Raw genomic sequence first — 22,917 nt, 5'->3', positions numbered from 1 at the left:
GTCAGGAGCTAAAGAAGCAAGCAAGATTTTGCCACTTTTCTGAAAAGTCTTGCAATGCAAAGGAATAAAGGATGAAATATAAGTAGCAGTGGATATTGGGGGTGGAGGAGCAGTTTTTTCTCCCCAGAGCCAAGAGGAATAGGTTTCAAAATCTGTTTTTATTTGACTCCAGGAGAAAGCATAGAGTGATATGAAAAATCTAGAGTGCCAAGTCCTCCCTTCATTTTTTCAGAATTAATATATTGTAATGTGTATTATGTTGACTAATGCTCCTCCTAGATCCTGGAGAAATGATTAGAGCTTTAGGAAGCTGAATGAAGTTGCTGGAGTTTTACTTTCTTTGTGAAGTTAGGATGCCTTAGGATCTCATCTTCTATACAGATTTATAGCACTCTGAGATCTGATACCCATCAAAGGAATAACAAGGTGATGTTGTTCTCCTCCTTGCAGCCCCTCATCACCTTGGACAGCAGCATCTCCTTCATATTTCTAACAGAGGGAACCAACACCATCACTGTCCAGGTAGCTGCTGGGAATGCCCTTATCCAAGACACAAAAGATATTGCAGTCCATGGTAAGCTCTAAAACATGTCCTTGTTGCTTCCTTGCACTCAGGCAGCCCACCCCTCTCCCCATCACCCTAGTGGCAATCATTGACTGCTTTAGAAATTCTGCAGGCCATGAGAAAATTACATAGATTTTCAGGGGACATTTAGCTCTACTGCTTACCATGATCTTTGGTGGAACATTGGGATTAAAAGATAAGTATATCACAAGCAGATACTTGTTGCTCCCTCTGGCATTACTGAATCACACAATTAGTAAGTTATATTTAAATAGAGACATGTGCTGTTTAAGGAACACTGACGTGCAAGGGCAATCATAGAAAGAGCTAGCTCTGATGTCCAGTAAGTATCTACAGTATGTGAGCAGAATTCACTCTGTGAGGTAGAGGGAGTGATTTCCAAAGCTGGAGGAATCTTTCTCCATGCCCTTGCAGAACTCACAGCTCATGTAATGAGGACTGATCCTTTTTGATTGTTGAAGATTCTAGCATCACTGAAGAAAAGACTTTTTTTTTCTTTAATAGTTATGTGAATACTCAGTGTGTAAACAGTGGCATTGCTAGTCTCTTTCCTGCCCCCCCCCTTGCAGGGACCCTCCTCATTGGATATTGTGGGGGTAGCCATCAGTGATGGATGGGGAAGAGGCAATGTCTCTGTGTGTAATGCCTCAACTGTAGCTCTAACAATCTTTCTGCCCCCTCTTCTGTGAATTTCCCTTAGCCATGTTGGGTTCATTTTAGTTCTATTTCAGGGCTGAGGTCCTGCCTTTGGGACAAACACATATATTAACATTTCCTATTGAGACAACTCTAGTACGATGTCCTAAAGGATAACAAAAATGTAAAATCATCAAAGCTTCTTCTCCTTCTTATAGACAGAGTTCTCCGTTAAAAACAAATAGATAGATAAATGATAAAGAAATAAAGAACATATGTGAAACTAAGCTAAAAAATAAGAAAAAAGGCTTTATAATAAGGCCAAAGACAAAAGCTGATGTACCTAAATGAATTGTATATATGACACAGAATTAGAAGAAAAATCAAACAGGGTATTAAAACAGAGGCTAGAAAGGGGAAGAGAGGGGCATGGGAAAGAATATGCTCTCTCTCTCTTTCTCTCTCTCTCTCTCTCTCCATATATAGATATAGATTAGATATAGCTATAGAGAGATAGATATAGATATATAGATATAGATGATATAGATAGATATATAAACACACACTTGTAATAACATTTCCTTGTGAAATCCAGTATCATGTACAATGAATATATGTAAATAAAAAAAGAACATAAGTTTACAGAAAGACAGAGAAAGTAGTCAAGTTCTCATCCTGATCTGAGTCCTGTAGAACCATTCTTCATTACTGTATCTATTTTTAATGAAGTTGATGAAGCTTTATGCCAAATAGACTTTCCCCAAGTTCCTAGACTCAGCCTTTAATCACGGTGGTTTTACGGAAAGTTGTATGTTATATTTCTTTCACTTCGTCCTGATGAGTTCTTTTTCTACCTTTCTGCTAACTTGGCACTTGAGCTCTTGATTAGATGCCTTAAGTAATTTATTGAGGTGTGACTTTTATACAGAGTAGCGGTACACTTCACAAAGTCTTAGTTTCATCTATCATCACCAAGTGAATAAGCCTCTGTCCTCACCAACCAGGTCAAGAAATTGAGCATTAACTTACACCCTAGAGACAAGTTCTCAACCTGCTATCTTCTCCTCAGAGGCGCCTTTCAGTATAATGAACAATGGAGCTGAAGGAAGAAGAGAAGAGCCTCCATTCCAGCCAGGTCTAAACTGTAACGCTTTGGGCTGGTTCTGAAGGAGTCTGCCTAGAGGAGCCCAGGTCTCTGAGGGTTTCCTGTTTGTCTCTCACTGCAGGAGCTAACAGCACTAGGAGAAGTACAAGTTCACTTCTGTCCATCAAATCCTACTTTCTTCAGAAGATAGGGAAGAGGCTAAAATAGTGAATTATAGCTTCAGGTTGTGAAAGAAAGAGACCCCTTTCCCTAAGACACAGCAATGGCAAAGCCCCTTGCCTAATACTACACCACTCACTGTGTGAGCCTCATTTCCACACTGTCTCCTTGCAGAATACTTCCAGTCCCAGCTCTTATCATTCTCTCCTAATCTGGATTATCACAATCCCGACATTCCTGAGTGGAGACAAGACATTGGCAATGTCATCAAGCGAGCTCTGGTTAAAGTAAGTTGGCTTTGTCTTTAAAAAAAAAAAATATTGTGAGCAGAGAGAACTGTACCATGTGATTAAGAATGGAACCTACTGTTCTACAGATTGATAAGGATGATTTCTACTTCAAGAGAAATTAAGGTAAAGGAAAGTGGAATGCAATGGAGATGGGATGATAGGAGAAAAGGAAGACAAGAAGGAGAGGATAAATGAGGCAGGAGGAGAGAGTTTACTGTAAGTGGTTGAAGAGAGGCCCAGAGTTTATCCCAAATATGGCTGAGACAAGGCTTGCCCTGCTTAAGCACTAACAGATGGACCATTCAATGAACGTATACAAATATGCATTTATCTATCTGCCTTTTTGTCCTGGGATAGAATCTTCCTAACCAGATATTCAGGTTCTTTATATTGCCATTGGCCATACATCACCCCCAGATGCCTATACAGCAGGAAACAAAACATTTCTGTCCAGGGAAATACTGCTAAAGGTTTAACCCAAGGTCAGATTTGCCTAATGAAAGTAAAAGAGTTTCACAGACCACTCTCAAAGCTAGGTACTAGGACATGATTAGTAAAATATGGCTAGTGAAAGAACAGAAATTAATTCTATGGTGAAGGCATGGCCAGCATCCCTGAGGAGCATAGAGACAAGTGAGACTCATCGTACTCTGGGTACAAAGAGATACTTGCTGAATGATTTGGATGACTCTGGAAGGTATATGTAAGCTGTATTTTAAAGGTATATGTCAGTTAACAAGGAGGGGACAGTGTCTTTTAGGTTGAATGAATGCTACACACATAGTCTTGGACTACCGAAAAACTCATCATGTTTCAGAAATGATACAAAGTTTGGTAGAGGCAACATATAACTTGGAAAGACAAGTAAGGGCAAAGTTGGACTAAGATAGTTAGGTGAAACACCTGAAAAGATAAATTGTAGGCAGTGGAGGGTGTGAAAAGCCAGTATGGTTTATTTAGGTTCAAAAAATGCTGTCAATAAATTGATATTCCAGTACCTATTCTAGTGGTAATGCAGAGGAAAGGCTGCTGAAGAAAAAAATGTGATAGACTTCGGGGAGATTTGACAAAAGGTACTCAGTGTTTCCTGATTCCTACATGAAGCTTCCTCACTTTGTCTTCATATGATGGAAAGAAGGCAAGGAATCTCTTTAATAAGGGAACTGTTCTGTTTCATGTCAGCTCCACCCTCATGACATAATCAACTGATCAACTGGTAGGCTTGACCTACCATCATCACATTGGTGATGGGGGGGGGGAGGAGAACAGATATTTAAAAGACAGCTTCTGTCTTTGACCATAATGTCCAGAATTTTGCTGTATTTTATATGCTTGCATTTCTTAACCACTTCCTGGCTTTTGAATAGTTTGGTGATTGTATCTAAATAAGAATAATCAGCTATGTCAGGTGGTGCCTAGGCTTTAAATCTCAAGCACAAATCAGTCAGCATATGCCGACTACAAACAGAATGAATATAGATACACAGTGCCAAGGTCCTTCCAAAGCCTGTGACTGATCATCCCTGAAATTATTGTTCCCTGAAACAAAGGGTCACAACAGAGAAGGTGCCGTGGGCTCAGCCCTTCATTCTGTTCGGTGATCCTACACATATTGATCTGCACTGTGCTGTCTGAGACTGGCTATCTCTGGCTGGTGAGGATAAGGTCTTCCTTTCCCAGTGCACTTACTTGGCACTAAAACTTCCAGCTACTTTGAGATGGTACCTCCTAGCAGGGTACCAAGTCATCTGGATATTTTAATCTTATTTCTGCTTCAGACTTCCCTGCAGTGCCAGCTCTCTCTCACATCTTCTTTAATCATACGCCTTATAGTTTTTGGTTAGTGTTAACATTAGTTAGTGTTAATGTTAGTAAGTTAGTGTTAATGTTAATGTTTATGTTAGTTAGTGTAAATCTGTTAGCCCACTTCCACCTAGGAATAAACTGAGTAAGTGAGATTTTATTTGGTAAACATCTTTGGAACAGTAAGGAAGCCACAAAGACTCCCAGTAATGTCTAGACAAGCACACATTACAAATGATTAGAGAAATGACCAAATCAGCCATATGTAATTATATATCCCTGTGGACCTGACCTCAGTCCCTAAATTGGAGCAGCCATAGTGCTTGGGAGGAGCCTGGGTATGGAGTTAAAGTCAAAGGGGTCAATGTAGGCAGAGAGACTGGAGACAATAGAGGTGGTGGTTCAGGTAAACCATGTTTGTATTGATGGAAGAGGCAGAGCCATTAAACATGAATGAAGAATAAACGATACCAAAACTCAGCTCATTCTCACCCATTGTTTTAGGAATTTGCCTTTGGACAGAAGCCTTAATATTTTTTTTTTTATAACAGAAGACAACATAATCAAGTGCTCAAGAATAGAAAACACTCATAATCTCAACCTCTTAACAACTTTTACCATTTTGATTATTCCCTATACTTCTGTATTTTATAGAGTTATAACCAAATAAATATAAGGAAACAGATCAGAAGCCAGCTGTCTTAAGTGTTTATCTATGTTGTCTCATGGTTCTCAATATCACCTTAAAGCTAGAATAATAACCTATCTTGCAATTATACCAGTATTTTTTTATTTTTAATATGTGTGTTTCACTATGTATTTCCCATTCTAAATAATGTGTTTTTCTCTACATATTGCTTCTCCAATATTTTGGATTGCTTCCTTAGTACTAACTCACCAAGTTATGGTTACTGACTGAAGAATATGAATATTTTTACAGCCTGAGAGAAAGTCTTTTAGGAAACAAATGGGTGATATGTATCAGTGTGTTAGTGTTGCTAGCAACAAATAAGAGGATCTCCTTTGCTGCAGACACACAAATCCTAGTATTAAACTCAAGGAGAAATCCTGCTCTAATAAAACAAGGGCTGTTCAGCTATTGTTTTTAATTTGCATTTCCCCAAGTTTGTTTATAACTGCCTACTTCCTCATTTGTAGCCAGTCTGTTCATGTTTGAGCCAGAACTAGTTATTTTAGTGCTGAAAAATGGAAAATATGAGAAGAAGTTTGGTAAATTCTGCCAGCAAATAATGGTTTGGAAATCATTGGCAGCACTATTCAAGTTTCGGTGAAACTCAAAGTAAGAACAGATGAAGGTAGTTCTTTATACCACTGAAAGGTTGTTTTGATATACACTGCACTCTGTACATGAAATGCGTCACTTTCCAAGCATCACATGAGCTCTGTGGACGTGATATACTGCTCTTGTTATTGGTGTGGGGGGACTGGCTCCTTAGAACCTCACTGTTTACTTGAAACATGTTCCAGGTAACTAGTGTCCCAGAAGACCAGATCCTTGTTGCTGTGTTCCCTGGCCTCCCCACTTCAGCTGAGCTTTTCATCCTTCCACCCAAGAACATGACGGAGAGGAGGAAAGGACACGAAGGGGATCTGGAGGAAGTAAGAGAAGCACCCTTGGCTGGGACATTACCACTATACCACTCCCTGAGGTGATCCAAAGCCAAAAAGGGAGACCTGCTTTCTCCTAATGACCAGTGAGCCAATCTGTGGCTCAGTGCCTAACATCCATGGTTGTGGGCTATAACCAGCCTTACTCATAATAAACCAGAAGGAAGAGAATACCCTGGTATCATTCATTCCAGTGGTTGGCATCCGTGCACCTCACTCGTGTATTCTTCCCAATGACTGATTCTGGGTAGCAGGAAGAGAGAGGATGAGGAGGAGAGAGAGAGAGAGAGCGAGAGAGAGAGAGATTTTAAGAGTGCATATTTGGGCTGTAGAGATGGCTTAGTTGTTAAGGGGCTTATCTCTGAAGCCTAAGGATCTAGGTTTGATTCTCCAGGTCCCATATATGCCAGATGCACAAGGTGGCATATGCTTCTGGAGTTTGTTTGCAGTGGTTGGAAGCCCTGGTGTGCCCATTCTCCCCTTCTTTCTCTATCTCTCTCTCATAAATAAATAAATAAAGATAAATCTTTAAAAAATTCATCTTTAAGTTTCTCTATTTTCCTATTTATGGGAAACATGTGCTCCTTTCCTTTAACTGTGTGAACCTAGAAGGCCTGGTTCATTTAAGTTCGGCTACTGGAAAGGAAAATGAATTGGTTTTAAGCACATTTCTTTAGATAGAGATGGATTGTCTCATCTTGTTTGGACTAAAGAAGAGCATTTTCAGAAGGGGTTGTGATTTTCCATCCTTATCCATTGGGCATGTATTTCTGTGATTTGTGCTGGGTTCTGGGAGTCAAGGAGAGGACAGTCTATTGTTTTCCCATCTTACTCACTGCTCCCATTCACTCTGTGTCTCCTTTCCCTGCCTTCCCATCATACCGTATTACACTGTATCAGGAGATGTGCACACAAGCAGGGACAAGGCTTCAGAAATCGACTTGATTCAGACACATTTGCTTCTGACTAGAGTAACAGTTGCAGACACTCGTACATCCTTCTAGGGCACACCCGGCTTGGACATCACCCTTCTCTATATCTGTCCACAGTCCTGGGCAGTGTACCTGCCATTGCAATCCATTTCTCTGGAGGGCAACAGTCCTTTGCCTTGCAGGGACACTTGCTGCTTTTGGCCAGAAACAATTCCAGCTTCTCAGTGTGCATATCACTTTCCTAAGATGTCCTTATTCTGAAATAGCAAGTGGCATGTATGAACTACATTTGGAAGCAACGATATCCATCCATTTAGATAAATAGGTAATTATAGAGTTGAATAACAGCTGTGATATTAAGGCGTGTACAGAGAGATAAGAGTTAGGGACAACAAGCTAAGTCTACCTCTGCTTTCATGTGGGAATTAGAGTGATTAAAGCAATGTCATGTGTTCTGAGACTTGCCTGGGAAAAGCAAAGAGGAAAAATTATCCCATGAAAAGGAAACAGCTCTCCTTTGATGTTTGTTTCCATTGTCTCAAGACAGAAAATGTGAGGCTTGGGCTCAGGCTGCATGCTTGCTTTAATCCTGGCAGGTGCCTCTATACCCTGTGTGTTACTTGTTCAGATTAAAGAACCTCATGATGAATTGATAGTCTTTCGTTGAAACCAAAACAGGTCTTAGGTTATAAAGGCAGGGATGAAAGAGCTCTGAGCTGGGAGTTGAACTAACTGCTGCGTTAGAGCTTTAATTCACTGGGTGGATGAGAAAGCTTCTCTCTCCTTTTTGACTAACAACCTTCGGTCTCTACTTCCTTGATTTTACATGGCTCTGTGGGCTGTGGAAACCAAGTTGATTAAGATGTTCCAATGTCTGTTGATCATCATCATTATTATTATTTTTTAATTTGGTCAGTTGACTTGTGAGAGAGCACTGTCACATATCATGTCTTTCCGTGAGGTTTCTCTCCTGTTTTCCAGATTGTAGAGACACTATTTAATGCTCTCAACCAAAACTTGGTGCAGTTTGAGCTGAAGCCAGGGGTCCAGGTCATCGTGTATGTCACACAGCTGACGTTAGGTGAGTGCCTGCTGGGGGTCAGGAGGACACAGGTATGGTAATATGTTATCTTGGACAGGAAAGGGAAGAAGGCTGAGAGTGGAGTTATTAATCATGTTTCTGTTAAAGAGTCTCAGAAGGTGTGTCAGGAAGATATTTACCATTCAATTCTTGATAACATTTAGATAAAATATACAACTTCTTTGAGTCTGTACTTTTATTGGCAACAATCAGGATGGCACTGGGTGGAAGCTGGGCTCTTTGATTCTGAGCCCATGAATTTCATTAGGAGGTTAGATAAGAAAGCTTCCAGATCCTCTTCCACTTAAAATGTCTGAATCTAAGAAGATGCTCTAGCATGTACCACTTTCAGAGTGTCTGACTGTGTATTGGGTCTTGCTAATGTTAAAAAAAAAAAAAAGGCATAGGGACTGGGGTGATAGCTCATTTAGTAAACTTCTTTAATCCCAGCACTCAGGAGGCAGAGACAGGAGGATCCCTTGGGCTCACTGGCCAGCTAAGCCTGAGGGGGTGAGCTTCAGAACAATGACAGAACCCTGTCTCATCAAACAGGAGATGGCACTCCTAAATGATGCCACCCAAGGTTGTTCTCTGGCCTCCACATGTATGTGCACAGTCATGTGCCTGCATGCAGATGAACATGTACACAATTATATGTCTATACAAATATACACATGCCTTATTTTTCTCAGAAATAATGGTTTTGGATGTACCAGTCCGGGAAAGTTTTACTGGAACACTGTGGGAGAGAAGAGAGAGAGAGAGAGAGAGAGTGAGAGAGAGAGAGAGAGAGAGAGAAAGAGAGAGAGAGAGAGAGAGAAAGAAACAGCACATTAGTACTTAACCCAGAGTTGTCAACAGACTGCCACATTGGAAGAAAGGATACTTGTGAGACAGATCATTCAAACCCTTCTACTCCCTCGGTAGTCACACATTGCTGAATTCAACTATCTTCATTACTGTGCTTCCTGTGCCCAGATATCATGCAGGGCATTTGGAGGCTGGAATTCAGGGTGGAAGTTGTCAGAACCCTTTCTCTAACGTATCTGCCTCCAGCCACTGGCGTTTAAGTGAGGACTGCTGCTCTTCCCTCCTAGCTCCCCTGGTGGACTCCAGCACCGGGCACAGCAGCTCCGCCATGCTCATGCTCTTGTCGGTGGTGTTCGTTGGCCTGGCGGTATTCTTGATCTACAAGTTTAAAAGGTATGTGTGGCTGTCACTCAGATTTTATCTCCAGGATAGTATCATCACAGATGATTTGTCTATGACCCGTGTCTTTAACTCACTTCAGGAATGTGATCTTAATTCTTTTTTAAGATCTCTTTGGCATTGGAGAAAATCAGGAGAGAGATTGAGGGTCAGGGGATGAATGAGTTTAAGAAACTGGCCTGTATTCACTTTATGGGTGTAATGAATTAAGAAAGTGAAAGCTTAGCCTATGGAGTCCATTCATTATCCTCAGGAGAAATATGAAAGATTTTCAAACCTCACCCAGACTGTTCAAGTAAGGTCTGGGATATCCAAGAGGTCTTTTTATATCGACCCATTCAAGTGGCTAAACAAATGCAGCTTCAGCTTGCTATCGAAATGTGTACAGATCTAAGCACGTCTGAATGATAGCCTCCTCATCTCGTGTCATAGCTCTGCTTGGGTTTGCTGCCATCCATTCCCCTTGCTTTCCTTCACCTATTCTCAAGGAAATCGATCAAAGAAAGAAAACCCAATGTCTATTTACAAATTATTTTTTTACAGATCCCAGAAGGATGACATGACAAGATGGTAGCTAAAAGCATTTAGTTAGTGACATAGCTGTGCAAGCATGAAGATTAGAATTCAAAACTTCAGCTCCCACAGAAATGCCGAGTGTGCATGGAAGCCTCCAATAATGCCAGTGTCCAGTAGGCAGAGACAGAAGGTCTCTGGAGCAAGGTCAAGCTGGGTAGTGAGACCAGCTGAATCAGCAGAACTCACGTGCGAGACCCTTCCTCAGTAAAGAAAGTGGTCAAAACAGAAAACCAACATCTACATGCACTCACACGGACATGTCGGCTGTGTACACAAACATACCCACAAACATGCACACCACAGGCATACATACACACACCCAACCATTTTTTTATACAATATACCTTCTCAACATTAGAAAACAGTCCTGAGAGTGGTGGCACACAACTTTAATCCCAGCACTTAGGAGGCAGAGGTAGGAGGATTGCTGTGAATTGGAGGGCAGCCTGAGATTACATAGTGAATTCCAGGTCAGCCTGAGCTAGCGTGAGACCCTACCTCAGAAAACAAACAAATGAACAACAACAAGAAAAAGCAACAAGGATAGTTATCTTTCAACACCTTCTCATGCCCGCTAGCAAAGCAGACCAGATTTACTTTGCTTGTCAATTTACAAATGTATTAATGTCCTTTTGGACATGAATTGATCAAATTGATGCAAGCTCTATGCTGCTATTCACTTTGAATATAGGAGGAATCTTTATATCATAATTAAAGAGAAGATGCTTAACATGGAAAGCCAACAGTCAAATATGGATGCACTTCAATTATGAAAAGATTTTCACTTATCTGAGGATTTGATTATGAGGAATCCTGGTTATTTCAGAGGTTGAATATCAACTGAGCCACATATGCTACCTCTGCATCTAGAAAGTCATGGCTGCTGAAGGCAAGCACCAAAAAGAGAGCATTTTTATCTATCATGTGTCTCCAAATTAAAGCAAGACTTCCCTGTCACTTGCAAATTTCCTCTTCTTTTATAAATGATGCTAAACTCCCTAGACAGTCAACTTATTTTGGTATCAGACACAAACTCTGTACACTTTCATACATGAATCCAGGTGATGACATCTCAGAAACATCATTCTACCTTTGTAGTTCTCAATTATCAGCCAGCCTTTAAATGTGTTTCTGACAGTTGATCCACACCAGCCAAAATGAATAGAGAGTGAGTCAGAAGTTAACTTAAAAAAAAAAATTAAGAACATACTTTTTATGTGTTGATACTATCTTTTCCCTCCTCCCCACCCCTGTTCCACTGGGGGCCCTCCTCAGTGGGGTTGCTGATCCTCCCCATGGGGTTGTAGGTGATAGTTTGTTAGAGCAGCAGTCAGTTAATGGGGAGGAGCAGTGCTTTGGGTATGACATCTCAGCCTGTGGCTCTTACAGTCTCACTGGCCCCTATTCTATAAAATTCCCTGAGCAGTGGTGGTTTTGTTTTATGTCTACTTCAGTGTTAAACTTTCAGGAGCCTCTGGATTTCTGCTTTATTATGTGTTGAGTATCCACAGGGTCTGTCTCCTTCACCCTGATTGTCAGGCTCACCATGGAAGCAGAACCCTTGCTCATCTCCCCAAATATTCTGTGGTTTCACCTGTGCCTTGGCTGAAGTAAGGGGGGTGGTTTATCTCCTCGGGTCTGGCTACCTTCTGAAAGAGAAAAACAGATAAGCACTGTTAAGTTCGGGAGACTTGGTCTTTGTCAGTCTTTGTTTAGCTGAAGACTAGAGGGATCTTATTTTAGGGGACCATAATTTCTGTCTCCATAGGATTCTGACCTGGTTCCAAGTTCCAGCTTTGTGTTCCTTTCCACTGACTGGATGTCTTACACAATCAGAAAGGCATCAGTTACCCAGCAAGGTTGCATGCCACCATTGCACTGGTGCTCCAGAACTTCTTCTTTTCTAACTTCCTTTTCCAAATGATTTCCTCTTAATGCTCTAGCCCCTTTGTTGATGTTATGTTTATTTATTATTATTATTATTATTATTATTATTATTATTATTATTATTTCTTTGGCCTTTCTTCCTCCCTCGTTTTTGTAATCCCATTGGTGGCTGTATGGAGGATGGCCACTTTACACACAGGCAAAGGCCAGACTCTGGTTCCTGGATTCCCAGCATGTCCTTTGCCTCTGTCATGATTATATAATTGATTTTTTTTTTGCAATGATGAAATTTGCTGATATTGTGGCCCCTAGTGTGGTTGAGGAACTATGTTTTAACATTAATTTTAATTGAGATCTTAGTAGTTACAACCTAGGTGTCAAACACTATTATACAACACAGACTAGAACAAGAAGGGTTTTTTTTTTTTTTCATATTATTGGCAATCTTGACGTTTCATGAGCAAAACTTCCACTCTGTGACTACCAGTATTAACTAACTGTAGTATATATTCATTCAGCAAACAAACACATAGCACATACATACTATGATCCAATCCCAAAAAAACAGTCCATCATGATTACTTAGGAGAGAGTTACTAAGATCCCTAAACATCCTTTAAGTAAACATCACCCTGCCATTCACATTCCATCTCTTTTTTTTTGGGGGGGGGGTTTCAAGGTAGGGTCTCACTCTGGTCCAGACTGACCTGGAATCCACTATGGAGTCTCAGGGTGGCCTTGAACTCATGACGATCCTCCTACCTCTGCCTCCTGAATGCTGGGATTAAAGGCGTGCACCACCACCCCCAGCTCCATTTCTTGAATAGTGACTGTCATCTCCAGGTGGCTTGGCAATATAATTAAAATTCACCGTGAAGTGGTTCTTACTTTTTGAAAACTTCCTAACAAGAACTGCTTTCTATACTTGTAGACCTGTTTTTTCTGGTTATCCAAGAAACCATTTGAGCCCTTTCATTTCTTCTCATCTGTTTGTCAGCTAGGCTTTCTTTATAGTTCAAAGTGTACTTTGTTCATAGCTAGAACAAAGAAATACAAACTGCACTTGGTTTTTGTTTGCTTGCTTTCTGTTAAAGATACTCGGGCTTTTCCATCATGCCCCTATTATTGAAACCTATATGAATGTGTGGTCCAAAAATTCCCCCTGATCTCTTTATGGAAACATGGAGTTCACATTTTGATTCTCAAAAGTCCTGTAAGTGGATGTGTTAAGAGATGAAAAGCAAGCCAGCTGGGCATGGCGGTGCACACCTTTAATCCTAGCACTCGGGAGTCAGAGGTAGGAGGATCACCATGAGTTTGAGGCCACCCTGAGACTACATACATAATTCCAGGTTGGCCTTGACCAGAGTGAGACCCTACCTTGAAAAACAAAAATAAAGAAATGAAAAGCAACTTGACAGCTTTATCTAGCACTTCAAATTCTGATCTAAAATTTAAGTGCTTCTAGCCATCTATAAAAGAGATAAAAAATTTCTACTTTTAGGTATGTTTTTCAGAGATTAGGATAAAATGAACAGTCATTGGAAAGGCCAATTCATGCTCATGTGTGTCTTTAGGGAATCAGGAAGTGAAAGGGATAAATTCCAATTCACTTTTAAAGAACCTGGACATTTGGGATTAAGAAAAGTTTGGCTACCTACAGTATCTAACAAATATTATAGATTATATTAACATCCATAAGCAATTGTATTTTCCTGACCAAAGCTTTCTAAGTCATAATGCTATATCTATCTGTATTTAGGTAAGAAGAAAGCAAGGGGTGGCATTTTAAAATATTTTATTTATTTATTATATGAAGAGAGAATATGAATATGGTCATGACAGGGCCTTTAGCCACTGCAAACAATCTCCAGACACATGCACCAGCTTGTGCCTTTGGCTTTATGTGGGTACTAGGGAATCAAACCTGGGTCCTATGGCTTTGCTCGCAAGCATCTTAACCACTGAGCCATCTCTCCAGCCCTTGGGTTTGTTTTTGATACAAGGTCTTATATATCCTAGGCTAATTTTGAACTCATAATGTTGTTGAAGATGATCTTAAATTTTTGATCTTACTTCTTCACCTCAGAAATGCTGGGACTATAGGTGTGTGCCACCACATCCATTTTATGCAGAGTCAGGGCTTTGTGCATTCTAGGCAAATACTCCATCAACTTATCTGCATTCCTAGCTCTTGAGGTTTTGCTTCTGTATGTGTATAGAGGATTTATGTTATTGCTTCACTTAGAGTGTGCTCATGTAACTCTGTATATATTATGTTAAATTGATGTGGATGTATAGGAGACATGCTGGTACATCCCTTCAACTGAAATAAAATATTGGCTGGGTGTGATGGTGCACGCCTTTAATCCTAGCACTCAGGAGGCAGAGATAGGAGGATCACTGTGAGTTCGAGGCTACATCATGAATTCTAGGTCAGCCTGGGCGAGAGTGAGACCCTACCTCAAAAAGAAAACAATAATAAAATAAAATAAAAAAGAAAGAAAATACTAAAAGTCTGCACGACTGAACTGAAAGGAAAGATAGGAAATAGTACATATTTTAAACCTAGTTTTAGAGTCTTCCTTGAGAGTGGATTACCAAAAATCCTTGCAGTAAGTCATCATATTTGACCTTATTTGGGATTGAAATAACGTGAAGAATATGTAAGCTTGAAATTCCAGTGACTGATACTGAACAACAGAAAAATTCTCCTGCAGAAATGGATGGGTTACTCTGAGTTGTAGTGGCTGTTACATATTTCAAGTTCCAGTGGTGTCTATGGTAAATACTGATTTCCTAAAGTGTTTAAAATTTAGTCTGACTTCCCCATCATCTAATGAGGGAAGAGCAATGTCTTCTGAGCTTGAAATTTCAATGCAAAGTTTGTTTACTGAAGACTATAGTTTAAACACGATAGGCAGAACATGGGTTTTGAAGAGTATCTTCACATGACTAAACGGATATTCAATGAATGTGGACCATATGCCAAGCACTGTGCTAATTATGTAGCAATGAAGGCAGAAGACATAGGCCTTGTTCACATGAGACTTTCAGTTCAGTTAGAAAGACAGAAAACAAGTCATCAAACAAATATTGCACTGCCTTGATCCTAAACTTTATGTACTTACTCTATAGACCTTGTCCCATAATGACATAGTATTCCAGAGAAAATTAGATGGTTAGAGAAAGCCTCTCAGAGGTGACATCTAAGCCAAGTTCTGAAGGACAATAATGAAAAATCCCCATGAGAACAGCAGGTGGTGGCATCTTACAGGCAGGGAGCTACTGGTTCAGAGTCCCCAAGATGGGAAGAATATTTTACATTAGATTCTTTGAACTCAGTTTGGGTCTATGCCAACCAATGGAATTCGCATCAGCCTCACCTGAGAACTTGCCAGGAATACAGAATCCAAACTGATCCAGTTAAGTCCAGTAAAGTCACAACTCACATTTCATCGTAGGAAATGCCTAAGGACATGAGCATATGAGCAGCACTGAGCCCTAGGAGTGCGAAGGAGCTTGCAGAAACTAAAGAGAAGAGTTGGCAGCACTTGAATCAGGAGATGAATTCAGTGTCAATAAGGTTTCATTTTGATACTGATTTCTTCCAATACTAAGCCTTGCATTTCATACCTATTTTTTTTTTTTGTCTTTCAAGGAAATTACTGGGCTTCTCTTAAGTTGCCCCTCAATACTGTCCACCATCCTAAAATGAAGCCATTGTGATTCTGAGTAAACACATAAAGAAACATGACTATCAAGATATTTAAGACCCTGGGCCTGTGAGAATTGCTGTGAAACTCATACAATGGATATGGGTCTATCATTTCTGGCTACCCATTAAAGAAGCTGATATGGGTCTGAATAGCTAAGACTGAACTGTCTTAACAGTTAAGGCACTTGCCTGAAAAACCTAAGGACCCAGGTTCGATTCCCCCAGTACCCACCTAAGCCAGATGCACAAGGTGGTGCATGCATGTGAAGTTCGTTTGTAATGCTGGAGGCCCTGGCATACCCATTCTCTCTCTCAAGTAGATAAATAAAATATTTGAAAAAAGAAGCTGCTATAATTGCATTTATGTCACCAGCCTTAGAAAAACATATCATTTCACTATGTAAAAATTTTAGAAATCTCAAAGTCCAGCTCCTCTTTAACACAATAATAGTTTAATATTTTCTAGGTTTTTTGAATATCCGATCAACACCATTGATATTTTGGTCAGGTGGTCTGTGGGTTACACTTCCTCTGAGTATCTTTTTCTCTGGCTGACATTGAAAGGTCAGCCTCAATTTCTGTGGGTAACCGGTACTTCTCCTTGACAATGGCTGTTCATGTTATTAAATTTTCCTTCTCATGTTTTCCAGAATTCCCATTTGGCATGTCCAGTGAGTTTACTCTAATTTTGTTCCTACCCCATGTAGGAAAATCCCATGGATTAACATCTATGCCCAAGTCCAACATGACAAGGAGCAGGAGATGATTGGGTCAGTGAGCCAAAGTGAAAATGCCCCCAAGATCACGCTCAGTGACTTCACCGAGCCTGAGGAGCTACTGGATAAGGAGCTGGACACCCGGGTCATAGGTTAGTGGTCTGGGACCTCTGAACTCAGAGACCTCTGTCAACCACACATTTAGTCAGGAATGCATACTGCCTGTCTCCTCAAACAGCTCTGGATTGGAACTCTGGGGAAAGCAACTGGCTACAGTGGCATAACACACTTCAGTTTTGTCTGCCACCTCATGCAAGATCTTCTTGTGTAAAGGTTGGAGACCCTTGGGTTGCAAAGGGGAGTGGGAGTGGATGGAGAAAATTGGCCAGTGCTGATGAACATTTTTTCTGTTACTGTACAAACCATAATGTGATATGCCCTATGGATACATACATGCATGCAGGATACGACATCAGCTTACCTCTTTCTTGGCCAGTCTGCAAATCCTGTGATCTTTCTCTGTCGTATTTCCTCAGCTATGAAATAGGAATAAAAGTACCTGAGGGATGGAGGGATGTCTTAGCAGTTAAGGCCTTTGCCTGCAAAGTCAAAGGACCCAGGTTCAATTCCCCAGGATCCACGTTAGCTAGATGCACAAGGGGGTGCACACATCCAGAGTTCATTTGTAGTGGCTGGAAGCCCTGGTACAACCATTCTCTCTCTCTCTCTCTCTCTCTCTCTCCCTCCCTCTTTCTCTGTCAAATAAATAAATAAAATTTTTATATGTAAGTACAATGATTGTAATGGGGAGGTAATATGATGGAGAATGGAATTTCAAAGGGGAAAGTGTGGGAGTGGGGAGGGAGGTAATTACCATGGGATTTTTTTTATAATCATGGAAAATGTTAATAAAAATTTAAAATAAATAAATAAATAAATAGAAAAAAGGAAAACAAACAAACAAAAAGAACCTAATATCTATATATTATCTTGGGATGTATTCTGATTTAAAACATATATATATATATATATATATACACATATTTATTTACTTATTTATTTGTGAGTGACAAAGAGGGAGGGGGTGGAGATAGAGAGAGAGAGACTGATTGGGTGCTCCAGGGCTTTCAGCCACTGCACATGAACTCCAGACACATGCACCACCTCATGTATCTGGCTTATCTGGATCCCGAGACTCAAAAATGTGTCCTTTGTCTTCGAAGGCAAGCACCTTAACCATTAGCCATCTCCCTAGCCCTGAACTGTTTAGATGATTTCATGATGTTATGCCATTAGCTCAGTGCCTGCTGCATCCTGAGTGTCCGTTCCCCACCAGCTATTGCCATTTTCATCATTGAGGATGAGACGGCAGTTGATCGTTGGCCCTGCCTGAGTCCCACTGTGGCAGGTGCATGAGAAGTCCGATATGGATCGGCATGTGCCTTATTTGACAGGTCACTATGAAGCATTTCTTCTAAGAAGCTTGGCATTCAGCAGTGAAAGAAACTCAGGCCCCCCACCCCCACCCTGTGGAACTTACCTCTTGTTCTCTGTGTCTTTTTTTTCTTCTTCTTTCTACAGGAAGCATTGCCACCATCGCAAACAGCGAAAGCACAAAGGAGATCCCCAACTGTACTAGTGTTTAATACCAACAAGCCACGTGGTCAGCCGCCTTTCTGACTTTTTATTTTTGATGACTACTATTACTATGATTATGGGAAAATGAATTTTTTTTTTACCTTTTATTTAACAAGGGCCCCCTCATAAATAGCAGGCAGATGCTTAGCTTTGGGAGAAAAAGTCATCTTAGCTGATTATAATGAGACTAAAAGAATGAATGGCCATATTTGTGTGAAGGACAAAGGAGGCATCTTCCCATAGCCGTCTTGCTTCATTCTGCCATTGATTCAGCAAAGACTCCCTTTTTCCTGTGATCTCTCTCTCTCTCTCTCTCTCTCTCTCTCTGTCTATTTCTTAGGCTCAATTGTGGGTTTTTTTGTTAATTCCTGTACCCCAACTCTCACATACCCCCCCACACACATACACATGCAACACAAACCATTTCCCGGTTCGATCCCAGGAGGTAGGTTGGGTGGAGTGGATGTAGCTGCTGAAAGCACGCGCACACCTTTCCGAGAGAGGCCCTGCCTCGTGCATGTCCATAGCGAGGCTACGGATGACATAGTGTATATATCTACAATGTAAATAGCTTTTTATTTCCTAAAAAAAAAGTAATTTAATGTTTAGTAAAAAAGAAAATGGAAAAAAAGAAAGATGCGTGTGTTGGCTTACACACTTACCCGTCAGAGCTGACCAGCCCCTGGCCTGCTCGATGTATTGGATTCTGGACGCTCTCCAGCTCTGTCTCATGCTTAACTCTCGCCTCTCTGTGCACATACCATCAATGGTCTCCGCTTATGTATATAAAAGGGGTGGGGATGGCTTCTTTGGGGTTATGGATAAATGAAGGGCTTCAGTGGCATCATACAACATAGGGGTTGTTTTACTTACAACAATGACATGGAAGAAGTAGCGAGAAAAGGCTCAGCAGAGGCATCAAACTGAGACCCACTTCCTCCAGTAAAAGAGAAAGTCGTCAAAATTCATCAGCCTGAGGAAGCAGTTCTCTCTAAAGAAGCTGGTAATGAATCTAATGATCCTGGTCTATTTCTATTTTCTGATTGGGTCCCATGGAAATGTATGGTGCTTATGGTGAACTCCCAAGCTGCTCCAAGCTTAGAAAAGCCTCCCCATCCCCCCAGGCATTAGATGAAGCCCAGTGTATGCCTTTTGAAATGGAGAGCATTGGACTGGAAGAGATATATGTGGAATCCCGAGTTCATACAAACCCTGCAGGTCAAATAGACACCTAGCCTTTAATGGTATTAGTCAAAGATGATTTTAGCAGAGCTGTGCTATTTGCTTGTCAGGTGTACACAACTTCTTAAAGTCAAATGTCTGCCTTCAGTTCCCTTAAGGTAGTACTTGCCTCTGGGGTATGCGGCTTTCAAAGCCCAGATTTGCTTTCCCAGCCCCTCAGCCCCTTCAGCACTGTCCACATGTCGGTTCTTTTCAGTATGATCACTTTACACCATGCTCTAGGCACTGTTTATATTTTCAGGCTCAGCCCTAGTACACTTGTTTTAAAGAATTATATACTGTATATATATGGGAGAAAAGGCCACATTTACATTTCTGTGGGATGCTGTTTGCATTCTTCTTTGTGGGACACAGGGAGAATGTGATATAGAGAAGTATGGCTGGCTACAGCATAGATCAGTATTAGAAGTATTCTAAACATCCCTCTTTTTGTTCAAGGGTTAAGTGAGGCAGACAATTGCAATACTTGTACTAAACCCTGGAATACAAATGCATGAGTCATATCTATATATATACAGTATATGTACATATACTGTTCTTGGTTTTATTGTTCCATTTGAATATTTCTACTGTAAAAAAGACAGTGGTTTTGAAATTGTTGAAAATAAATGTATTTTTGTACATCAAAGCTATATACTTGGCTGAGCTTTTTGTCTTTTGGTGATTTTCTTTACCTATTGTATCCATCAGTATTACTGTGATAAATTACATGTCCACCAAAAGTGGAATGGCTCATAAGGACAGAAAATATATAACTGTTAAAAAGTAGGATTTATTTATTTTTATTTTACTTATTTGAGAGAGAAAGAGGCAGAGAGAGAGAGAGAATGGGTACACCATGGCATTCAGCCACAACAAAAGAATTCTAGATGCATGTGCCACCTTGTGCATCTGGCTTACGTGGGTCCTGTGGAATCAAACCTGGGTTCGTTAACTTTGCAGTCAAGCACCTTAACGACTAATCCATTTCTCCAGCCCAAGATATATATCATTTGCTTTGACAACTTCAGGTTGGTGACAGTTTGGCTGAGCTCAGTCAGGTCCTACAGACTCAGCTAAGCTACTCTGGATGCAGCCTTTGGGATACAGTCTGTTCCACAGGTCATCACCTACATGGATTGCACAGAATTCCAAGTGAGGCCAGCAGAATCTTCTATGCCTAGACAGCCTTGGATCAGAACTATTCCTGTGTTTTCCTTTGCTAATGTGGCACAACAGTAAGGCCTAGGGGAAAAGACTCTTCCTCCTCTGTTGCAGGGCTGTGATGAATTATACATTGTGTAGAAGTGGGTGTGGATAAATATTCCCAATATAGGAGGGTCTGAACAACTGTGCACCATAACTCACTTTACTCTATGTAATTCATTTTCTGTAGTCCTTGGAGGACTTGAAACAACTCCTATTTGTTATCCAAAAATATATGGATTCAGAGCACAAATTTTGGTAACTGAAAAGACTTTGAGTCTGGTACCGGGGAGATAGAACTCCTATTCAGATCATGAAGATGTAAATAGGAGACATGAAAATTGGACAATAGATCATTGTTTGTTTGTTTGTTTCCTCTTTCTTCCAATTTGTAACAGTTGCCTTCTAATTCCTGGGACAAAACACTCATACAGAAACAGCTTATGAAAGGAAAGTGTATTTTTCTAGTTTATGGTTTCATGGGGAACTTTTATGATGGCTAGGAAAGCAGAGCAATAGCAGACAGCTGGGTGCCACATTCCCACAGCAGCAGGGAGAAATCAGAGAGTGAGCGATGAACACTCAGTTGGTGGCTGGACTAATAAACGTTAGGGTCTGTTTCCAGCAACAGAACTCCTCCAGAAAGGTTCTACCTCCCAAAGGTTCTGCCAGCTGGACTATAATATGAGGCTTAATCATGAACACATGGGGCTCTGGGGATCATTTCTCACTCAAACCACTGCACTGTTCAATACATAAAATCTTTGTTCCTTTGCTGAATAGGTAACTTTTTTCTCTTATTGCACATGTGGTTATGGCTGTGTGTTTAAAACATGCTATAAACTTATATGGATACCAGGAACCTAAGACACCAAAAGATTTGTTCAATAATTTGCTTCCTTATTGAAAACTAACCTAAGTGTTCTAGAATCATGTTTTCTTAAATCAAAGATATAGTGTTGAACAAAGATGGCTTTCTTTTCATTTAAACTTACTGATAAGTTATTTATGATTGTTAAGCATAACTTTCCTTGAATTATACTCATCTTTTCAACTTCTGTTTTGCAGTGTTGAGGACTAAACTCAAGGTCACCCACATGCTAGGCAGTTGCCCTATGAGAAAGCTTCATGGCATACCCCTCAATTTGTTATGTTATATAAATTCATTTCTCAAATATTATGGATATTACTTAGGCATTTCTTTTGAAAACATTTATTGATAACTTTCATATATAAAAATAATATACCATGATCATAATCTTTCCCCACAACCCTCATTTTCCCCCTCCCAAATCACCCCTCCAGTGAATATGTTCTTATTTCCAAGGAACCTTTCTTCTGTTTTGATGTCATAATTTTTGCCTCCTATCATGTAGATTTTGTGTAGGTAGCATCAGACATTGTGAGGTCATGCATGAATTTCAAGGCCACTTCCTGCCTGGAAGACAGTATTGTAAGCATTCCTCTTTTCCTTTGGCTCTTACATTTTTTCAGCCACTCCTCTGCAATGGTCCCTGAGCCTTGGAGTATGTGGTAGAGATGTCACGCTTGAGAGACATCGCGTCACTGCACTGTCATTTCAGCACTTTAGTGAGTTTTGAGTCACCGTAGTTGTTGCTCCTGTCTGAAAAGAGATGTCTCTTTTGCCAAAAGTGAGAGTAGCATTAACATCTGAGTATGACTATTAAGTAGGTAGAGGGCAGTTTTGTGGACACAATATTGGCCACACAACAGTAGTAATTCCCACTTAGGGCTTATGACCTTTCAAGCCACAGTCTTTTCACTTCATTAGCTTTTCAGTACTAGGCAAGAATTTCCCCCTGTTGAGTGGGCCTCCAGGATAATCAGAGGCCAGTTGGTTTCCCCTATAATAGATATGCCACCATTGCATGAATTCGTACCTCTGGCCTACATAGCCAGCCACGATGCTTGAAAGTCCCACTGCGGGCTAACACCATCAGTGATTTTTCTACCCCAACGTGCTACATAGGTTTTTCCAGCATTCAGACTGCAAGTCAACAGGAAGGATGCTTCTAGTTGAGTTCCAAATTGATTTCCAAGTGTCCTGTAACCAAAGTATGTGGAGCATTCACTGATAGGGTGTTGCCATCTAGTTCTGGCGGGCCACCAGAATCCTTGGCAACCGACTGTAATATTTTGGTGACCTTCCTGGCCCAACAAGCCTCTGGAAGGTATCCTACCTCCGGTAGCAAACTTTTTCTAAAAGCAATCTAGGGCTTCCAGGCACAACATTATCCACCTTTACAAGAGACTTCTGTCAATGATACTTCTGCCAGGGATTTCTATAAGAAGTAGTGAGCTTTTAATTCTAATAGTTCATACTCAAAGTGGTTGTAGTTCTTTAATGAATTTTTAATTTGGAATTTCCCAAGTTACATAAAGTATCTGATATTCTTATTCCATTGAAAAGGTTTTGCTGCCACTGGGACATGAGTTTTACTGGTAATTTTATGTCTGGTTAATGAAGCTGATCTGCCAAGTTACCAAAGAATGAACATAAAATA

The 22,917-nt window shown here is 40.5% G+C and overlaps 1 protein-coding gene across 1 annotated transcript in view; it reads left to right on the top strand.

Moving 5' to 3' along the window:
• Sorcs3 (sortilin related VPS10 domain containing receptor 3) overlaps positions 1–19,835 on the top strand; it is a 642,016-nt gene extending 622,181 nt beyond the window's left edge. The window contains exons 21-27 of the mRNA XM_004659366.2: positions 451–574; positions 2,661–2,773; positions 6,068–6,199; positions 8,122–8,221; positions 9,319–9,424; positions 16,319–16,479; positions 17,909–19,835. Coding sequence (XP_004659423.2) covers positions 451–574; positions 2,661–2,773; positions 6,068–6,199; positions 8,122–8,221; positions 9,319–9,424; positions 16,319–16,479; positions 17,909–17,973 — 801 coding nt within the window. The 3' untranslated portion in view covers positions 17,974–19,835. The remainder of the gene's footprint in view (positions 1–450; positions 575–2,660; positions 2,774–6,067; positions 6,200–8,121; positions 8,222–9,318; positions 9,425–16,318; positions 16,480–17,908) is intronic.
• Positions 19,836–22,917: the final 3,082 nt, after the last annotated feature.

Source organism: Jaculus jaculus, chromosome 1 (genome assembly GCF_020740685.1).
Source record: "Jaculus jaculus isolate mJacJac1 chromosome 1, mJacJac1.mat.Y.cur, whole genome shotgun sequence".
Lineage (NCBI taxonomy): Eukaryota > Metazoa > Chordata > Mammalia > Rodentia > Dipodidae > Jaculus > Jaculus jaculus.
This window is presented reverse-complemented; position numbering and strand designations above follow the sequence as displayed.